The sequence below is a fragment of the Musa acuminata genome, chromosome BXJ2-3 (assembly GCF_036884655.1).
Source record: "Musa acuminata AAA Group cultivar baxijiao chromosome BXJ2-3, Cavendish_Baxijiao_AAA, whole genome shotgun sequence".
NCBI classification, from domain to species: domain Eukaryota; kingdom Viridiplantae; phylum Streptophyta; class Magnoliopsida; order Zingiberales; family Musaceae; genus Musa; species Musa acuminata.
The window spans coordinates 7,171,463-7,194,235 of record NC_088340.1 but is presented as its reverse complement, the minus strand read 5'-3'; the positions used below and the strand labels follow the sequence as shown (position 1 = coordinate 7,194,235).

General features: G+C 36.8%; 1 protein-coding gene across 2 annotated transcripts; it reads left to right on the top strand.

Annotated features, from left to right (window-relative positions):
- The first annotated feature begins 6,847 nt into the window (after nt 1-6,847).
- LOC135607153 (phospholipid-transporting ATPase 1-like) lies at nt 6,848-16,886 on the top strand. Of its 2 annotated transcripts, XM_065098732.1 has the most exons (7): nt 6,848-8,559; nt 8,650-8,956; nt 10,189-10,897; nt 10,995-11,118; nt 11,238-11,457; nt 15,513-15,971; nt 16,275-16,886. In XM_065098732.1, the coding sequence occupies exons 1-7, from the start codon at nt 7,035-7,037 to the stop codon at nt 16,486-16,488; spliced, it is 3,558 nt and encodes a 1,185-aa protein (XP_064954804.1). In that variant the 5' UTR covers nt 6,848-7,034; the 3' UTR covers nt 16,489-16,886. The 2 variants fall into 2 exon arrangements, with proteins under 2 accessions (XP_064954804.1, XP_064954805.1); XM_065098733.1 differs by lacking the exons at nt 15,513-15,971; nt 16,275-16,886 and adding an exon at nt 15,401-15,499.
- Nucleotides 16,887-22,773: the final 5,887 nt, after the last annotated feature.

The following is a 22,773-nucleotide window of genomic DNA, read 5'->3' as shown; positions in this document are numbered from 1 at the left end:
TTTTTTCTTCGGAGGAAAGTATTGTTTGACCTTCCTATACATTGATATCTCTTTGGCTCTATATTCTATAATGCGAGTAGTTGGTACATGAAAGAAACGTTTGTCTTCGCCCTCTGGATCGGAACGATGCTATCAAGGTGGTGGTCATCGGGTTTCGGTGGAGAATGGTTTTTGGACGCACGAAACCCTATGCAAGGCTGTCCTTTCGTGTCCTTCGAACCCTAACCCTCAGAGGAGGAGAGTCAATGTAATAATCTTCGTTTCTTCTTTTGCCCAACATGTTACGTTGATTATGGGTTTTCTTTCAAGTCCAAGGGTGTGACCCAGCTAGTGATGTCCTCTTTGTCAAACACCACATGGTATCCAATGTAAGTTGAGTGAGAGAGAGATAGAGAGAGAGAGAGAGAGAGAGAGAGAGAGAGAGAGGGATTGGATAACAAGAACAAGTGGAGATGGAGTAGACGAAACAATTAGTGATGCAATGTGATTGAAGCCTTCCTTTTATTTTCTCCAAGTAAGGTTTCACCGTATGGGAACACAAGGAATCAAACGATGGCTTCACTTGCTCCGACACCACAACCAAGACGAACCCAAGTCCTTGTCACATACTATAGTTTATTCCCCCACATCTCTTTCAACTTTGGACTTGGCTTGGCTCAACATAGGTTTTTGTGGTTAGCTAACAAACACTTGTCCCTCTCTCTCTCTCTCTTCCATACTTCAATTCCAAGAACCCTAGCTAAGCTCCAAAATCCCACTATCAATCGACAAAACTTGCAAACCAACTTTGAAATGAAGGCAATGCCAAAAGGAATATATTATGGAAAATATGGAAGATGTTTGACAATGATACATATTTGCATCACGTGGATTATTTTCCAAGAAAATAATATCTACAACTTGACCTACAAAATTCCACTTCGCTTTCTCGGGCATGCGAACGGAGAGTTAATTGTATTAACCATCACGTATGTTATTTTCAAGGAAAATAGCTTCTCTAGATATCTACAACTCGACATGCAAATCCTTTTCTCTCTCGGGCATACATACCAGCGGAGAATTATTTGCACTAACCAATAACTTTTATAAAGAGTCACTCATGGAAGAATGAGGTTTGCAGGAATTCTTTTCTATTGTTGATTTTGTGGATGATTTAAATCAAATTGATTGAAGATACTGTGATGTGAAACTATATGATATTTTCTCTATGACATTTTATGTAAAGGGGAAGGGAGAATAATTAATGTTATCAATCCATTTTAAGGAACTAATTCACTTGTTATCAGCTAAGATTAATTAATCGTCAAATTGAAGGAGACAATATGTCATGAAGATATTCATACATGAGATAAAAGATCAAACAAGTTATATGTTATTGAGGTTTAAAGAGTCAAATGATATATATATATATATATATATATATATATATATATCGAGTCCTATTCATGCATGAGATGATAAGGGGAAATCGATCAAGATGTTGTTGAGGACAAGTTATGTGCAAGATTAAAAGAGTCTTCTGCCTTGATAATTAAAAGAGTCATGTGACAATCATATATTGGGTTTGATCTATAATGACTTAATTTCCTAAGTGGTATTGGTTTCTAATTCCACATATGTTAGTCCTTATCATTTTGATTGAGATTCATCTAATTAAAAATCTTAACACAACAATGGATGAATGTTACCACAGGAAAACATAATTCATCTGATCCTGCAGAATCAGTCAGTCCTCACCACTTTTCTCTACTTCTATTCTGTCCTCAGTGAGATGAACACTAAAGTTTTCAGCAAAGGGAACATGTATTCATGGCTTCAAACCCACTTGGTGGTTCAAAATGTTTCCTCAATGAAAGCAGACAACTGCAGTTGCCTTCCAACAGCACACACACAAGCCAAACTTCCATGCTCTACTTTATCATCATCTCCATCAAGCTTCCACTTGGCACAAGGCCTGTTCTGGTCCAGAGGAGAGAGAGAGAGAGGAGGAGGAACTCACTCACACCTGAGCCCTCACTACTAACTGCATCACCTTGGCCTACTGTGCCAGTGTCAAAGCCACAGAGAACTTGGGACCATCTCCATGAGGTGTGCCACAGTGGAGAGGTTTAAATGGTGGGCACAGTTGGTGGTGCATCCAATTCACCCACTTGAATGAGCTCACAAACCTGGTTTCCATGCATTCAAGGGAGACAGGAAGGCCATAGACTGCTTAATTGCCACCCCAGTTTGCTCAGACCACCACTTCAATGAGTGGGCTTTTGTTAGGTTACAGGTTGCAGGGTGAAGTAGCAGGGTTCCCACAGTCTCTCTCTCTCTCTCTCTCTCTCTCTCTCTCTCTCTCATGTTGCCATACAGGCATTGAAAACTCCTTCAGAGGATTCTCATGCACATTCCTCGAGTCCATTAACAATGTATCATCAGGGATTTTGGGTGGCATGGGTTGAGCTGGGCTGGGCAATTTCTGATCACTAGACTGGTTAAAGAGGCCCAACATTGTTCTAGTTTGAGGTTGAATGAGTGTTAGAATGTGATAGGAAAAGCATTCTTTTCTCCTCCATTTTTCACTTCTGTTTTGTCTTTTCAGACTAGATTATGAATTATTGAGCTATGGATACAATGTATATGGGATCAATATGAGGATAAAGAGTGTAAGAAAACATGAACTCTTTGTTGTTCTTATAAAACATGAATCCCTTGGACTAGTTTTTTTCTTCTACATTTTTTTTTTGGAAGACAATGATACTTGGTTTACCTCAAAAATGCTAGTTTATATAGTTGACTTTGGATTCAAATGGGATGTTTATTACTACCCTGTCTGTTTATCATTTTATCGTAATATAATTGGATTACTTATGCATTTCGTATAATAAACATGTATGTCCGACCATCGCAATCTCTCCTTAGCGACTCTTTCACTTTAAATAATAAGAATTGAATATGCAAAATTATGTTTGAGTTTCTTCCCTTGATTCTCCTCCTACTATTAGCAATTCTCTTTCACTTTAAATAATAAGAATTGAATATGCAAAATTATGTTTGAGTTTCTTCCCTTGATGGTGCTCCCAATTCTGTGCATGGTGGGCAAAGGTTTGAATGTCTTCACCTTCCCTTGCTTGCTTCTCTTAAATAGGGTGGCCATGGTGTGAAGGACAATTCATAATGGATTTAATTGAACTGCTTTTATTGATCATTATAATTGTGGACTAAAATATGTCCTTGCATTTCCATCACAGTAAGTACATCCCCAAATAGTTTTAAGCAATTATTTCTACTCAAGACTATAATTTCATGATACTACTACAAATAAATAATGTATTAAAGAGGATGAGGTATTGCCCCATGATAAGATTATTCCTTTACGACGGGATGACCTAAGAAATCGATGACCTAATAAATAATTTAGTGAGTCTAAAGTCATGTGGTTTAAAATATTTTATATAATAGCAAACTCATTATATATATGTATATATATTAAACCAAGATATAAACATCAAATCTACCTATACCAATCATGAATCAAATTGTTTATTATATATATATGCAACATATTCAAGCATGCAGACGAATCTATAAACTTAATCTATTTAACATATCCATCCAACAACAAAGGAATAAGTAAAGGGAAAAATTGTTTCCATTACATCATCAATAATTGAAGAGCAAGTTGAGTTCCTTTAGACCAACTATGAGATGATATGATCTATTGGTCAAAAGTCTTCACAAAGAAAACAAGTGTTGCTCAGCAAAGAAAAATCTTGGGGATGAAGGTGACTCGTGCCAAATACTTGTGGAACAATTCCACTGCCTATCAACTTCTTCCTTGAATTGACCTCACCACAATTTAACTAATTTCTCCCTCTAAAAATAATAAAATGTCATACGTTTAATATTTGACAAAAAAAAAAAGAACTTCTTCTAATCTTTTGTTGCAAAGTTGGCCGAATGTTCAATCTATCATAATAAAATATTGATCAAAATAGTATGGGAGAAAAATAATTCATCAAATCTGTTGGTCAAGTGGTAGTACACTAATTTCACTTACCCGAAATTGAGGGTTCCATACATTATTCAATAAATTTTTAATACTTAAATATTGATGTGGTAATAATATATTATATTCACTTATAAAAGATTGAGGTTCAAAATTTCATTTATCATTTTGTCATCAATAAATTTTATGAGGATATTGGTTAGCTTAGTCGTTAAGGATCTTCAATATGGATAGTAGTGACTTGAGATTAAATATCTCTTCCTCGTTGTGAAGAAAAGCTTAGTCTAAGTTTGACTTTTTGACTTGATATGAGGTACGTTGGTATGTAGTGGTTTTTGGTGGTCTTCCTTACATGTCGTGGAATCCAAAGTGAATTGGACCGGATCTAATCATCATTAACTAAACTAACACATTTGTGTGGACCCATGAGCATATTTATTTATCATGGAAGAAACCGCATGGTGTGGTGGTGTGGAAGTAAGACGAGGAAAAGATGATTGCCTTGCGTTTCTTTCAAGTCCATGGAAGAGAGAAGCCGTGTCAATTTGGTCAACTCTTTTGGACATGGAATAGAGTAATAGTTTAGGGAAGGAAACGATTGTAGTGATTGATTTGGAATCTTCTTTGGATTTTGCTTGGCGGCAAAATTATTTGGCATTGGATGTGCAAATCAATGGGAGTTGAATTGGAGGAGTGGATTAAAAATTTAGATTGGGTTTGAATGTCAATCTCTACGACAAAACTATCGGTAACATGTCAAATCCCAATGGAAATCTAGTTTTATTTGTATGTTACATGCATCATATCCCATTCCAATCCGAGAAAAATTCTTTTCATTTGTTAGGGTCATGCATTTGGATTTCTATATGAATTTTATGGATTATGATTTATCCTTTTTACACACAACCAAATCACCTTCTTGAATAATGGTAGAAACAAACGTACGTTTAATTTCACATTTGTTTCGACTCAAATCCTATCTAAAAAAAAAAAGAATAATTTCTTAGTATTATGAGAGAATATCGTTGATATCTTCGTTAACATAATGTGACCCTGATCCATCTATGTGAAGTTGTCGGGAATAAAGAGCAGTTTCTTCAGACTTGTTACCTGCACAAAAATTGAGGTCGAGAGGAGCTTCCCGAGTCAATCCCTTTAACGTTTAAGTTACTATCGAGGTTCCCTTCTTTTTTTCTTTTCTTTTATTTCGTAGTTAAGAGTATTGTTATATTGATCTTGAGGAAAAAGAATATCTAATAAAAATTTTACAAATGAGGTAGTTCGTAATCAACTTAAACTGTCCCCTAGATTAACGAGAATATTTCGTAAGAAAAATAGTTTGTAACCAATGTGAGATGTTCCTTGGATTCTCAAAAATATTTCTGTGAATATTTTGCAGGGAAGACAACTCAATAATTAACTCGAACTATCTCTTGAACTCCTATTCACGTAGGTAGGAGAGTATCGGGTTATCTAGGTCTTTTTCCTCTTATGAATCTTACGTGATGAACGGTGATAATTTGAATATATATTCTAATATATATTCTCTATCACTTAATAATTTATTTATTTATTTAATTTTATATTATATTTAAAAAAATTCTATAATAGGATTATATTAATTTGATCATATGATATCTTTCTCTAGTATGGGCTTGAAAGGAAGAATCTGATATTGATTATAATTTATTTGATGTCGATTTTATTCACGTAAATCTAATATCACAGAAAATAAATACAAATAAATATATATTTCAATTCACATCAAGATGTGGAAAAAGTGAAAATTCAACTGTGAATAATAAAGACCCCCCACGTTCTAGAGTGAGAGAAAACACAAGCTGTTCTTCAATGCTCGAAGGACACAAGATGCCAACCTTGGAAGAGAAAGCTAAGCTTAACAGATCTAGTAAGACTGCCACAAGAGAGAGAGAGAGAGAGTCCTTCCACTGAATCCCAGGATGACATATCTTCTTATAAGCCCTCGACGATGACAAGAAACCTCTTCAATGTCACCACCAATCCGGTGTGTAGAAACATACTCACCCACCACCTCCTCCATGTCCTCCGACCTGTGGCCAGCATCAATTGTCAAAGCCAAGCCAAAGGCTTTATTATACTCCCCCTTTCTGACTGTCCTCTGTCACAGAATCTATCCAGAAACTATGCTGTCCTCTCTCTCTCTCTCCCCGATCTCTTGCTTCTCTCCTCTCCTCTCTTTCCACCTGTTTTCTACCACTTCAAATATGAGATCATTAGCAAGTGGATGAACATTTAGTTTCACTCAAATGTTTATGGATTGTTGTAATATTTTTTCTTGAAGATGACAAGTCGTAAATGTAAGATTTTAAGTAAATTGCTTGGTTTTAGTATTTACTAGTTACTATAGTCAATACAATCATTACATTTGGAATCTTTAATCTTCCATAAATGAGTTTGGTATGTTACTATCAAATAAATATTTGAAATATAATTATTAAATTTTTTTTTTCTAACTTTATAGTTTTATTTAGTTTCATTCAACTATTTATAATTCATTAAATTTAATAATCAGTGTTTGAATTTGATTATGTAACTTGAATGTTTACTGAAAGGATTATAGACTTGCATGCAGTTTGATGGTTAACATCTTTGGGAGATTTAGATACAGTTGTCTAAAAGTCTAGGATCTAAAAAATCTAATATATTTTATATATTAGATGTCATCTCTCTAGTTAGTATCTTTTAAAGATTTCATTTTTTCACTTGCCTCTCAACTTTGACTTCTCCTTTTCAAACTCTTTAATTATATATATATATATATATATATATCTCTCTCTCTCTCTCTCTCTCTCTCTCGCTCTCTCCATTGACTTCACTTCCTACTTCCATCCCGCCCCCTAAAACCACGTCTTCGTTCTACCCCTTCAAAGACTCGAACGCCTTTGCATCGAGAGTCTTTCTCTTGAAACTATCCACGACTTCAATCCCTCTCTAACACTCCACAAACAACAAACAAAGAAGAAGAAGAAGAGGAAGAAGAAGAAGGAGAAGAAGAAGAATGGCTTATGAAGACGACGATCCTCCCCCATCTCTTCACCTCCCCAGGCCAATCTCCGAGCCCCATCTCCGCCTCGACCCCCTCTCCCTCTCCGCCGCCCATCGCCACGCCTCCTCCAAATCCCACCCCTCGCACGACATCCCCCTCCCCACCCCTGCCGTCCGTCATGGCTCCCGCGCCGAGTCCGAGTGCCTCGCCTCCTCCCAGCCCGAGCTCGCCGACGCCGACGCCCGGCTGATCATTGTCGGTGACCCCGGGCGCACCGACCCTCACCTCCAGCTCGCCGGCAACGCCGTCCGCACGGCCAAGTACTCCCCCTTCACCTTCCTCCCCCGCAACCTCTTCGAGCAGTTCCACCGCGTCGCTTACGTCTACTTCCTGGTCATCGCCGTCCTTAACCAGCTCCCCCAGCTCGCCGTCTTCGGCCGGGGCGCCTCCGTCCTCCCCCTTGCCTTCGTTCTCCTTGTCACCGCCGTCAAGGACGCCTACGAGGACTGGCGCCGCCACCGCTCCGACCGCATCGAGAACAACCGCGCCGCCTCGGTCGTTGATCCCCGCGACGGCCAGTTCCGGCCCAAGCGCTGGAAGGACGTCCGTGTAGGCGAGGTCCTCAAGGTGTTCGCCGACGAGACCAACCCCTGCGACATGGTCCTCCTCGCCACCAGTGACCCCACTGGCGTCGCCTACGTCCAAACCATCAACCTCGACGGCGAGTCCAACCTCAAGACCCGATACGCCAAGCAGGAGACCACGTCCCGGCCCATCGGCGACGCGCACCCGTTCGCCGCCGGCCTCATCCGCTGCGAGCGGCCCAACCGTAACATCTACGGCTTCCTTGCCAACATGGAAATCGACGGGAAGCGGGTTTCTCTCGGCCCGTCCAACATCATCCTCCGCGGCTGCGAGCTCAAGAACACGGCGTGGGCGATAGGCGTCGCGGTGTATGCCGGCAGCGAAACCAAGGTCATGTTGAATAGCTCCGGGGCACCCTCAAAGAGGAGCCGATTGGAAACCCACATGAACAGGGAGACGCTGCTTCTGTCCGCCGTTCTGATCACCCTGTGCTCGGTGGTGTCAATTTGCAATGGGATTTGGTTGGGTAAACATAGGAATGATTTGGAGCTCTCCCAATTCTTTAGGAAGAGGGATTATTCCGATAGCGGCGAGAACTACAACTATTATGGTATCGGGATGCAGGTGTTCTTTACTTTTCTCATGTCGGTGATCGTGTTCCAGATCATGATTCCTATTTCCCTCTACATCTCGATGGAGCTGGCCAGGCTTGGGCAGGCCTATTTCATGATTAGGGATACTAATTTGTACGATGAGAGCTCGAATTCAAAGTTTCAGTGCAGGGCTCTGAACATAAATGAAGACCTTGGGCAGATAAAGTATGTTTTCTCAGACAAAACAGGAACTTTGACGGAGAATAAGATGGAGTTTCAGTGTGCAAGCATTCGAGGGAGAGATTACAGTAGTGGGAAAGTACCCTTACAGGACAACGGTGGAACACATTCTGTTTTAGGTAGGATGACCTTTTCACAGATTGATTTAGTAGTTTGGCAATTCTGATTGTGCTAATTAGTATTCCATCTTTTCTTGATCTTTTTGATAGTGGGTGATCAGATATGGAAGCCAAAGATGTCAGTTAAAACAGATCCTGAGCTAGTTGCTTTATTGCGAAGTAAAGTTGAGACCGAGCAAGGAAAGCAAGCTCGTGAATTCTTCCTTGCCTTGGCATGCTGCAATACCATTGTCCCTCTTGTTGTGGAGACTGCAGACCAAACAAAGAAGTTGATAGATTATCAGGGAGAGTCTCCTGATGAGCAGGCTCTTGTCTATGCAGCTGCCTCCTATGGTTTTGTGCTTATTGAGCGCACGTCTGGGCACATAGTCGTTGATGTCCTTGGGGATAGACAAAGGTTAGCATTCTATTATTTGCTCTTGTGAATGAAATTCTAGTTTTTTGCTTATTTAGTTTATTCCTACGCTCCACAGTGACACAAATCGTTGTTCTGATTCTTTATCACTAATTGTGTAGGTAGTGGTGGTTGAAGTTTCTGATGTAGGTTTAGCTTCCCTTTTTCTTACTCAATGCATGTCTTTGTTACTTAGCTTTCCTTGAAATTATAAATATAGTGGGAGCATTTTCATTAGCAATGACTACAGTTGTAGCTATCGATGTGTATCCTTTCTGTTAGCATTGCTTGTAACCTTGTTACTTGTCTGTTCTGTCGGTTGTGGCTCTGATTGTTATGACGGCTGTTAATTAGATGGCAATATTGGAGTAGGTAGTAATAAAAGAGTGGGTGATGGTGGTATTATTTAAGTTGATTAATTCTTGTCATGAATGGTTGTGTAGTACTGTTGACTGAGGTTGTGGAATTCTCTAAAAAGTAGATATTATTTTAATTGGTACATTGCTAATTTACCTGCACCATAATAGATCTTTTTTAGTGGCATTTCTAAACTTATCTTTTATCTGATTTAGTTTTCTGCTTCTGGAACCACTGCTGGATTAACAGATTTGTTAGCTTGTGACCATTACATCATTGTGGGCCTCTGGAACCACTGGTTAGGCTAGCCCATTTTAATACCAAATACTGATTTTTTTAATACATTCAGCTAATGTTATCAGTGACAGAACAGAATATCATAATATATGGTAAAAAATTTAAATATATGAAAAGGCTGGATTGATAATAAAAAGAAATAGAGAACAGCAAAAGAAGAAAATAGAGGCTAGCTGCCTGCTGTAGCAGATGAGACCTCTAAATAGAGATTTAGTTGTACTCTATTTAGGAGTCTCAGAACCTTCCATGGTTCAGAATATTCAGTCCCCACAATCCTATTAACAGACACTAAGATTTTCTAAAATTTGATCACCGATTACTAAACTTTCTAAAAAATTAATTGACACATAGGTCTGCTAAACGTTAGTTATACTTATCATGAGGCTTCAAACCAATTCAAAGAATATTTCTGATAATTATCTGAAATTTTGGAAACCGGAGATATAGACTTTAATTTACAAGTGATTCAGTCTAAATCCTGGTATTGTATTAGTTCCTTGATATGTTGGTAGTCTTAAGATTTAAGAATAATATTGACTTGCTTATTCATATTTTGTAATAGTGTAATAATGAATATGCAGATATGATGTTTTGGGACTTCATGAGTTTGATAGTGACCGGAAGAGGATGTCAGTTATAATTGGTTGTCCTGATAAGACAGTAAAGCTGTATGTGAAAGGTGCAGACATCTCAATGTTTGGGGTTATACAAAAAACTATAAATTTGGACATTATTCGTGCAACTGAGACAAGTATCAATGCCTATTCATCTTTGGGTCTGAGGACATTGGTCATTGGAATGCGTAAGTTAAGTAGAAATGATTTTGAGGAGTGGCAGTCTGCCTATGAGAATGCAAGTACAGAATTGATTGGTAGGGGAAGATTACTATGGGCAGTTGCATCTAATGTTGAAAGAGATCTCCATATATTGGGAGCCTCTGGGATTGAAGATAAGCTGCAACAAGGTGTACCAGAAGCCATAGAATCCATAAGACAAGCTGGCATCAAGGTCTGGGTTTTGACAGGGGATAAGCAAGAAACTGCCATTTCTATTGGCTTTTCTTGTAAGCTTCTAACGAGTGAAATGACTCAGATAGTGATAAACAGCAATTCCAGAGAGTCTTGTAAAAAGAGCCTACAAGATGCAGTTGCCCTGTCCAGCAAACTTGCAGCAATATCACCTGATAGTGAAAATATATTGAGAGGCACAGGATCTTCTAAGATTGCCATAGCTTTGGTAATTGATGGCAATAGCCTTGTCTACATTTTAGAGACTGAATTGGAAGAAGAGGTACGAAATCACAGATGCTTTTTAAATGTTCAGACTGGTTTTCTGAGGTTTAGCTTTTAGGAATAAATTTTTTTTCTTGTTATTCTTTCTGGTCCAGCTATTTAAAGTGGCGACAGTATGTGATGTTGTATTGTGCTGCCGTGTGGCTCCACTGCAAAAGGCTGGGATTGTTGCTCTTATGAAGAATCGAACAGATGATATGACCCTTGCAATTGGAGATGGTAAGTTTCTGAATTGAGTATGGTCTTCAGCTTGCCAATATTTTGTTGATAAATGCAGGGACCATTTAAGATAACATTTCTTTTGATGTGGACTAAATTTCACTAGCATGGAATATCAGGTGCAAATGATGTCTCGATGATCCAAATGGCTGATGTTGGGATTGGCATAAGCGGTCAAGAGGGAAGGCAAGCTGTAATGGCCTCTGATTTTGCCATGGGACAATTCAGATTCTTAGTGCCCCTTTTGTTGGTCCATGGACATTGGAATTACCAAAGGATGGCCTACATGATCTTGTACAACTTCTACAGGAATGCTGTGTTTGTCTTCATCCTATTCTGGTAACCATATCTTCAGCACTTTCACTTAATTCTGACATAGTACTTATCTTTGCCTGTAATTTTTTTCATTCTGCTTGCTTCTCTTTGATTTGATCCAATGGGAAATGAATTGATTGACTTTAGTTAAACTTTGGTGTTTCTACTGGAGCTTGTTCGAATATTTTCTCTTCATCTATTTATGTAGTATTTGCTTTGTTTCATGCAGTTGTTATTAGCTCAAGGATCATAGTAGTGCAAAATTTATTAAAATTTGCTATCTCAAGGATAGTTTAGAGCAAGGTTTGCAAAATTGCTTAGTATAGGTGGTATTTACGGGTCTACCAATATATGTAGACTAGTTATCGAGGTGGTACACTCAATAGAGGGCCTATATTATCCGGTTCAAGGTTTGAACCGTCTGGTACATCTGATACAAGGTTTGTAATCCTCGGTATAGTGCCTGAACTACCTAGTATAATCCTCGGTATAGTGCCTGAACTACCTAGTATAACGTAGTATAGGCTTTGTACTAGATAGTTTTTTTTTTTTTTAATTTTTTTAGGTTTTATCAAAATTTAGTAACGTACCAATGTATTAGCACTATACACCAGTATGGACCATTATGGTACCAGTCTGAGCAATGACAGGTACACTATCAGTATACTAAATTGTGAACCTTAGTTTGGAACTCATATAATATATAAGATACAACAACAACAAAGTCGTAAGTCTCAAGTATTTACAGTCGGTTATATAGATCTTTTCCCATCATTGAGATATGTAAAAAGTCATGTTTAGTTAAGTTAAGAGTATTTAAATCTTTATTATAGTTTCTATCAAAGTCTCTTTAGGTCTTCCCCTATTTTTCTCGTACTATTAATATTAATTATTTCATCTCTTCTAACTACTATATCTGGATGTCTCCTTAGTATATGCCCATATCACCTTAAACAATTATTTTATAAGTTTTTTTATTTAATTCCAAAGGTATTCAATGATTACACGAGACTCCTAACGCCCCTTGCCATTTTAACCATCTTATTTTTAGTCTATAAATAATATCTTTATCGATCTCTCTATCTTATTGAATAATTGATCCAAAATACATGGAGTTTTTACTTAAAGGAACTTTTAATCCATTTAATTTAACTGTATTCTTTTGTCTTTTTTTAAAATCACTAAAATTACATTTTTTATATTCGGTTTTAGTCCTACTTAATCTAAAACCTTTAGATTCTAAGGGTTGCTTCCATATTAATTTCATTTAGGCTTTCATCAACTAAGACATATCGTTAGCAAATAACATACACCGTGGAGGTCTATCGTGTAAGTGACTAGTAAGTTTATTTATTATCAATGTGAAAAGGTAGGTACTTAATAATAATCCTTAGTATAATTCTATGCTAATAGAAAATTTACTAAATTCACTCTCTATAGTTTTAACACTAGAAGCTATATTATTATACATATTTTTAATAACATCAATATAATTAGTAGATACACATTTCTTTTTTAAAACCTACCATAATAAATATCTAAGAACTTTATCATAGGTTTTCTCTAAGTCAATAAAAACCATATGTAAATCTTTTTTTACCCTATATTTTTTAATTAATTATCCTAATAAATAAATATCTTATATGGCTAATCTTTCAAGCATAAAAATAAACTGATTTTCAGATATATTTGTTTTAAGCCTTATCTTGCATTCGATAACTCTTGTCTAAAGTTTCATAGTATATGACTCATGATTTTAATTCCTCTATAATTTAAATAATTTTGTATGTCACTGTTATTTTTGTCAATTGATACTAAAAAACTCTTTCTCCATTCATTAGGCATCCTTTTGAATCTCATGATTTTATTAAATAAACTAGTTAACTAAGCTACTCTCTTATCTTCTAAACTTTTTCAGATCTCAATATAGATACCATCAGGCCCTACACTTTTAGCTATTTTCATCTTCTTTTATGCATCTTTTATTTCCTTAGCTCTAATTTTATGAATAAATTTATAATTGTTAAATCTACTACTACTATTTATCATTAAATCTAAATCATGTATGAAATATTCATTAAATAATTTATAAAAAATAAATTTTTCATCTTTCCTTAATCTCGTTATCATTAACAAGTATTCTTTGATCTTCGTCCTTAATGCGTTTAATATTATCTAAATCCTTACACTTTCTTTCCCTAACTTTGGCAATTTAATATATATCTTTTTTGCCATCTTTAGTACCTAATTTGTTATAAAAATTATCATAATCTTTATATCTTGTCATACTAATCGCTTTTTTAGCTTTTTTTAAAATTCTTTATATCTTTTAAATTTTTTCTCAGTTTTACAATTTTGTCAATCTTTAAAACATGATTTGTTAGTGAAAACTATTTTTTGAATTTTCTTGCACCACCGCCAACTTTTTATTAAGGTTACATCTCTACCTTTAGTTTCAACAAGAATCTCTCTTGCTGAACTTTTAATCTTATTAGCCATCATTATCCAAATAATATTAATATTATCCTTATCTAAGTTTCAAATCGTCTTCTTTTTCATCTTATTTTTAAAAGTATTTACATTATCATCTTTTATATTTCACCATCTAGTGTTAATAATTTTTTCTACTATCTTTTTCTTCTTTTATTTTTTACAATAAATAACTAATACCATCAACCTATGTTGATTTGTCAAACTTTCATTAGGTATAATTTTATAATTCTTACAAATAATCTTTTTAGTGAGAAAAAAGTCTATTTGACTACTGTTATGATCACTTTTATAAGCAATTAAATGTTCATCTCTCTTAAAGTGAGCATTTACAATTATAAGATCATATGAAGTTGCAAAATCCAAAATCCAAAATCATACCACCATCTTCGTTTCTCTTTCTATAGCCAAAGCCCCCATGCACCCCCTTGATATTCACCATTTGTTTTCCCTAAATGATCATTTAAATCTCCTCCAATTATAAGTTTTTCAATTATAGGCATTTCCTAAATGATATCATCTAAGTTTTCCCAAAATTCTCGATTAGTTTGATCATTCAATCTGACATGAGGGGCATAAGTACTATTGATATTCAAAACATCTTGTCCTTTCACAAATAAGATTAATATCCAAATCTTTGAGTGACACCACTTATCGTGGACAGTGAAATGTGGAGTATGTATATGACAGTGTTTGGTAACTTTGGATTCTGGGGACTGAAACATTTTTCATCACTAATGATTTGCATTATGTTCGAACCTGAATGCCTTGTTTCAAAAGCAACTGAACATCACCAAATATATCACTTACAAGCTCAGAAAGCAGTCAGATGAAGACAGAGATAGGTATGAAAGTAATTGTCCTGAACTTACAAGTTAATCTACTACCAAGGTAAGCTAACTAGGTGGATGATAGTGGGAGCTTGTGGTATCTGGCTCAAGTAATATAGAAGTAGTTAGCTGCTGTTTTCTTATCACAATAATCCAAATTTTGCTAAAATTTATTCAGAATGTCCTATAAGTATTCATTTTTAAACCCTTTTCCCATAATGTTCTAACACATAGATGTCCACCTTCTACCTCCTATAAATTGTCAAGAAATGACCATCTCAACAAAGTTAAGCTTATATTTTACTATTTATAAATTTTAGTTAATGGGGCATGTTACCATTAACAATCTACAATTTTTGATTTCATATATTGGATTGTTATGTGAGATGTTAAAGACCATTATTTGACTTTTGAATCCCATCTAGATGGTTCATTTGTACCTTGCACTTGCACTTGTAAGATTTAGATTGAAAATTTACTTTTAATACCTAAACTGGCATCTTGGTATCTCAATTTTTCTTCTTTGGTTTATACAATGTGTGTATGCTTGTGTATGATACATATACCATTTATAAAATGATCTGTCTCATTTTGAACAGAAGATTGGAAATGCCATTTACTAACTATTAGCTAAGTAGAACATGCAGAGTCAATTTTGTTATATTGAAGTTGTCAAGCAGACTATCTCCTTACCAGATAATATTTCACTCCTCATCAATCATCCTCAAATATGCCTAACAGAACATTTTTGGACTTTAGGTATGTGCTCTACACTGCCTATAGCTTGACAACTGCAATATCCGAATGGAGCAGTGTTCTATATTCTGTGATTTACACTGCTTTGCCAACCATTGTTGTCGGAATACTTGACAAGGATCTTAGCAGGAGGACATTGATAAAGTACCCTCAACTCTATAGGGCAGGGCAGAGGGATGAAAGATACAACCTAAAGTTGTTTATCCTCACCATGATGGACTCCATTTGGCAAAGCGTTGCTATATTCTACATCCCATATCTTGCATACAGACAGAGTGTTGTTGATGGATCCAGCCTGGGAGACTTATGGACCCTTGCTGTTGTCATTCTAGTAAACATTCACCTGGCCATGGATGTGTTTCAGTGGAACTGGATCACCAATGCATCAATATGGGGCTGCATTGTTGCAACAGTAATATGTGTCATCATCATAGACTCCATATGGATGCTACCTGGTTACTGGTACGCCCTCTTTCTCTAACCTATCTTATCTTCCTGTTGCATAAATATGTACTTCATAAGATTTTATACCATGCAGTAGGTTCTGTTCTCAAATCATTTTAGGAGTTTTGAGAAGCTGTCAGAATTTTGTTAATGATTTTATGTTCTTGATTAGGTTATTCGCATCATAATGCCATAACGCAAAAAAGAGAAAATTGTAGTAGAGGACATCTTGGGGATGCATCTTCATATTTAGCTTTATAACAGATGAGAGATGCTTGTATGAGTATCCTGGACTTACTGATTCCTCAATTTTCATGTCAGGGCTATCTTCCACATAATGGGAACAGGATTATTTTGGCTATGTTTGCTTGGCATCATCATAGCTGGGATGCTTCCTCGTTTTACAACCAAGGCACTAACCGAGTATTTCATGCCTAATGATATTCAAATTGCGAGAGAACTAGAAAAGTATCAGAACATAAATGCAGCCACCACACCAGAAATTCCAATGAGCACACTGTCACAACCCTTGTGACAGTTCACCCTTTTGATTTTTTGTTCGTTCAACTTCTCTTTTTCTTTTCATGTGTATATTACTCTATTCTTTCAGCTGAGAGTCGGATTTTCGGATTTTTCACCGATTGCTAGCGTGTCAATTATCCAAAGGATGTACTTAATTTCACAAATTTCAAATTAAATCAAATTGGCATTGTACAAGATAGTGCAACCCCACAACCCAATCACTCTTTCCAAATAGAGTACTGTTATCGAGTTGTTTCTGGTAGCAATTTGAGGTTAAATATAGGACTATAGTTACAATGGTACCTTTGTACATGTATAATTCTTTGGAAGCTTGAATCTATAGTTACAATGTAATAGTTACGGAATAAATTGTCCGGTTCTGTAGAATGATGAAAACACTCTTTGTGGCAACTGTGGTATGGATTGTTACTTCTCAGGTATCCATCGTTGAAACTGCTGTTGAATCTTATAACTGTCTAACACAATTAACATCAGGGATGATTAATTCAGGCAAGATGATTGTCTTGAAAGAGGCTGCACCAAGAAGATTCTGTAAACAAATAATTCCAATTGTTGGAAGGATGTAAGGAGAATTTGAAAGCCTATTTGTAGAATATGGGAAGCAAAAATGTTGTTTACGATTTGGTTTCAGTTTCTTTTATTGTAAGAATAATTTTGGTGATATTAAAAATAGTTTCAATTATTGTAAGACGGTATTTTATTTTAGATCAATTATTCAATAAAATAAAAATATCAATGAAGTTATTATTCATAAATTAAAAATACGATGGTTAAAATGATGATGGGCGTCAGAAGTTTTGTGTGATCATCGAATATCTTTTAGATTAAAAATAATAATAATAAAATAGTTATGAGATCAATAATATTTTATGAATATGAGTGTTGAACAGGAGAATCCGAGATATGGTGTTTGAGTTTTTTTTAAGAGAATTTTGGGGTTTATTATCTCATCATAGAAAAAACAAACATCATCTAAACGATCTTTGTGTTCTTCAAAGAATGATCTTTAAGGCTTCCAACAAAATACAACAAACCACAACATTCCATCTGTCTTGCACAATTTTTTCTTCTTCTCTCTCTCAGCCATTCTTGCTCTTTTCTTTTATTTTATTTTTTTGTCTGCGCTTTAGAACAATTTTCTTGGGAAAAATAAAAGATCATGAGATCCATCTACACCCATTTCCAACAATGATCAGTAAAGTACTGCCTTTCTGTGATCATCTATGTCGAGGTTTCTGGTTTCTGCTATCAAACAAGCACCCCACCCCTCTCTCTCTCTCTCTCTCTCTCTCTCTCTCTCTCTATTTTGTGTTTGTACAGTTTTCTTGGGCAAATTAAAGAGGTCACGGGATCAATTCTCCCCATCTCCAAGAATGAGTCAGGTAAATTCTGGCTACTGTGATCATCCATGTTGAGGTTTCTGCTATCAGACAAACAAAAGTAGAAGCCAATATTCCTTTACTCCATGTAGCTCTTGTTGACTTGGTGAAGATGATGTGAATTGGGATTGAGCACCCGTGAATCACGTAGAAGATTGGTTATGTGCATCCTTCTACTTCTTCTTGATGACAGCAAGAGCCAAACAAGATCCACCCCTGCTTAATTTCTCACAAGTGAACATAGCATCCCAATGAACGCATGTGAATCAGAAGAACAAACTTGGAACACTTCCAGCCATGTCACCCTCTTGCCAATTCTAGATTGATATGGTGTGAATTAGATGTTGCAGCTTGCCTACAAATTTTGGTGGAATAGTTTATGATCCTTTGATGTTACCCTAAAGTTATTCCTTTGCGACTTGAATCATCATAATTTGAAAGCTTACGAATGTTTCCCGGATCTCATGTTGCTAAGATCCTTACTCTTTGTATGATGTTACTCCCTACAAATTCAAATGATTTAGATCATTTCATTAATGTTGTTCATTGATATGCATCATCTATGTGATGTGTGTTTTGATACTACTGTGACTAAATCTTTCCCTTCTTGATTACTTTATGTAACATGAATGACGCATCATTATACATGGATGGCATGTAACTAGATGCCATGCAAGTGAGACAAACTACTAACATAGTGATGAACATGTGTGTCAATTTGGTCTATTAAACCCTGTACTACTATTAATCTTATCTAATCCCAATGTCAAGAACCATTGTAGGTGGATATATTCTCACTCAACACTCTCTTGTTATATTTAGAACAGATCTATTGGTCTCATTTGTAATACTCCCAACAAGTCCAAAAAATATTTCATATGTATATTTCCATTATGTTACATTTAAGAGCTAGATATTGACCTAAATACAGGGTTTTTTCCATGCTTGCTTTGCCATTATATGAGCCCATGAGAGTCACATCAGTCATGCAAGGGTGAGACAGCACACACACATATGCCCTCGCAACTATCTAGATAGATAGATTGTGGATACACTGAGATTTATAGGGTTTAGCTTGTTATGTTGGTGGAAGCATCCCCAACCCTAGGGCAAGTGGGGGATATTTTGTGTAAGGATGGTTCAGTGGTGGTCTAGTGCTCCTCCAACCTTCCATGACTGATGGAGTCTTATCAGCCACCCCGGACACCAAAGGATGTGAAGCAGCCAAGCATCCTTGGACAGCAGCTGTTTTGGGAGGAGAAGTTTCCATGTCTCCATGTTCCTGGTGGGAAGAAATGGCTGCAAGATCCAAGAGAGATGTGTGGGTTGGCTGGGACAAGAAAAGTTGAGCCTCGTGGAAGGGCATGGGAGAAGTGGGAGCAAAGTGCATGCAAGTGAGGTAATGGTGGGGTCTTTTGGAAGTGTTCAAGCCCCACTTGGTGTGGAATGATGACATATTGCACTCAAGAAGAAGAAGAAGAAGAAGAAGAAGAAGAAGAAGAAGAAGATGCTGCATCTGTTGGATGCATTTGATCTTTCTCTTTCTCTTGAGGGAAAGCAGTATCAATTCTCACAAAGCATGTCTCTTAAACACTACTATGGCCATTTCTTATTCTTTCTCTCTTCACATCATGTTCATTCTGCAAAGGATATTCCATCAAAGATGTAAGACAAACATGCAGTGACTAATCCTCTCCCTTGAAGGATTAATATCATCATGATCTCACCCACCATCCTCATCAATGAAAATTAGTGAGGTCTCCCCAGGATGGATGCTTGAACACTAATGAAACTATTCTATGTATATGCCAACATCAAGATGGTTTTTGGGGAGTGTAGCAGCCGCACAGATATGGAGTGTGTGCACAATATTTTATTGCAAACAAAGAAGATAATTGTTGGGAGACACCGACCAAAAGAACCTTTGCCATGCTTTAGAGAGATGTGTTGTGCCTCCTAACCTTTGCCATGATTGGCCCCATCGAGGAGCAAAGCTTAGACAGTCAAAACATATGATATCATTCCACATGTTGATCATTATGGATTTGCACTTCTATTCTATCATTCTAGACAAGGAGATTAATTGTTTCTCTTTTGCTAATCCACTAATCATGCAGTTCTATCTTGTGGAAATAATTTATAGATATCAGAAACAATAATTTATGCTAATAATTGACCATATGTGATGCCAACTTCAACTAAAAACTTAGGTTTATGAATTTGTGTAGGAAACTTCCCTCTGAACTTGTTTCATGAAATTGGATGTTACATAAAGGTGTAATCCATTTCATATCAGAATGAAGTTATGGATTGAATATATCAGCATGATCTACATATCTTAATCCAAGGAAATACATCACTTGATTCAACTTTGCATGTACATTATCCTTCCTTCTCTTTCACAATTTCTTGCTTTGATTGCTTTGAGTTAGAGCCTCAATCTTCACATACATACTAGCTGTATTCATATCCATCTTAAAAGCTGATATGCTTGTCTAATTCTGCTGAACATCATATTTTTTGTTCATCCAAGTTTCTTTAAAATGATCATGAAATTTGTATTTCTAAATTGTATATCCATAACCATTTCTACTGATCAAAATTTGACTTGGATATCACTTACCAATATTAGATCAGGCAGTATGTTTTCACTAGACAGAGTATAATCTGGTCTCAAATATATAGGATGAGATAATCAAAGTCCAGTAGCATCATGTTGACCAGATGGTTGACATTAATTTCGATTACTTGCAAATTAGCACTCGAGCATAATGGTATTTTACTCATTAATTATAAATCAATACAATCACGATTAGTGATTTCCGACAATCAGCCAAAAGTTTGCTATCTTAATAAAAATCTTGCTATCTTAATGTCAGATGAAAAGTAAAACCTGACAAACTTTCTTTCACTTTGGCTGAAGACATAAAAAAACATGCATGTCACTATATAATTTATTGCTGTTGTGCTCACATCACAAGTTAACTTTCGTAAGAAGATGAGTCACAGGATTATTCAAGTGGAGTTTGGAGAGAATATGCAGTGTATGCATCCAATCTTCAAAGAAGCAGAAAATAACTTAAGCCATAAAAGTTGAAGACAATCATTGTTTAGGATCAATCTAGAACCCTAAAATGAAGCTGCACTGCAATGCAAAGCACATGGAGGGCCCATTGGTGAAGTAATCAGAGACCTTTTTGCATAAGAAACAGACAGGACAACATGCATTGACATTGATCATGCAGATGAATTGATAGAAATATGAGCAAAGGGACAAATGCCACAGGCTTGACCTTGTCCGCCAACATCACATTCACCCCAAGGTTTCATCGGCACAATGAATCGTTCACTCCCTCCTCATAGCCTAGCTTGTAGGATGCTGTTGGTGACTTGATTAAAGTGAAGAGCATGGCAAACAAAACATGTATCTTGTGCCTTTTCTTATGGTCTAAAGCAAATGTTAGGCAGATTCCACTGCTTTGATGCTTTGATGATTTGAGTTGGTGCATGCGACGAAGGCTCGATTCCATCGGCGGGTTGTCCTACTGCTGCAAACATTTATTTGAGTGAGCGGTCGGTGAAAATTTCTATTTCTGAGATTAAATCTTTCTTCCTGGAGATGGATCCAATTACACCTGTACCATACTGACTATCCAATTAGAATATAGTACTTCCATTGTATTCTTCCTATCCAAGCTAGAGTAGATCATAACATTTCATGGTAACAACATGATTGATGGAATCACACCGCAAGTTCATCTGGAATATTGAAGATTGATGATTCACATGTTGCAAGATAAGAACAATCCTGATGTGCGTGGTGAAGAAGAAGGACACATCTTTTCTTTGGTGTTGAATAGCACTGTAGAAGACAATCACTGATCCACTGACTCAAATGCTACAGGTTCATGTGGATGTGTCTGTCTCTATCTTGTTGGATGAACCATGCTTTGTTATTTAAGCTAGGAAAGAGATCCACCACCTGCTGTGCTACAGTAGGAGCCTGTTTCATTTACCACGAGACATCATTTTATTGTGCCTCAATCAGTGCTTGGAACCCCAGCGGTGAAGATGTTTACAGAATTGGTTTCTCATTTATAATTCAATGGAACAATCATCTGAACTATGTCAAATTAATGTTTCAGACTTTTGTTTGCCCTGGAAGAAATACGACAATTGCAAACAACTCATTCGGGACTCTTTAAATTTACATCAATCCACATATGCTTCTGCTCTTCTCGACTGCATTCATTAATGCATACGGTACGTGATGGATGCATGCATCCAACAAAGAAAGCAGGTGGACAGTATAAATACAAGTGCTTGATGCGAACAGTCTGATAGAGTTCATCTAGAATACGGTTTCCAGCTAGAATCATCTAAACTGCATACGTATTGTTAGTGATATTGATCAGTTGCAAGAACTCATGTTTCTTGAAGAAGCTGAAATGGAGTTGTAGGGTGCCCATGCAACCAAAATGGAGTTGGTACAGTGAAGCTGTGATGAGCTTTCACCAAACAAGTAAGACAAGAACAAGAACAGGTTGCGATGGCCAAGAAGGCACCACCATGGCCATGGCCATCCCTGGGGTGGGGGAAGGCAGAGGTGAATCCCAGCTGGGAAAGAAAAAGAGAGCGAGCGTCCGCACTCCCCGCGTCGTCGTCTGCTTGTGCTGCGATAAGAAGGTAAAGCAAACCGAACTCTGGGCCAACCCTCGGTCTCCGCCATTTCCACCCACCATGTGTGCTTGCTTGGACTTATCCCTACCCTTCCCCCACGCTTCTTCTCTCCCCTTCTCCCTTCTTTGTTCTTTTCTCTAGGGTTCCAATGTGTGTCATGTCAACCCTAATATAGTAGGGAGCGTTTCTTTGACCACAGCTTGGATGGCCATCACATG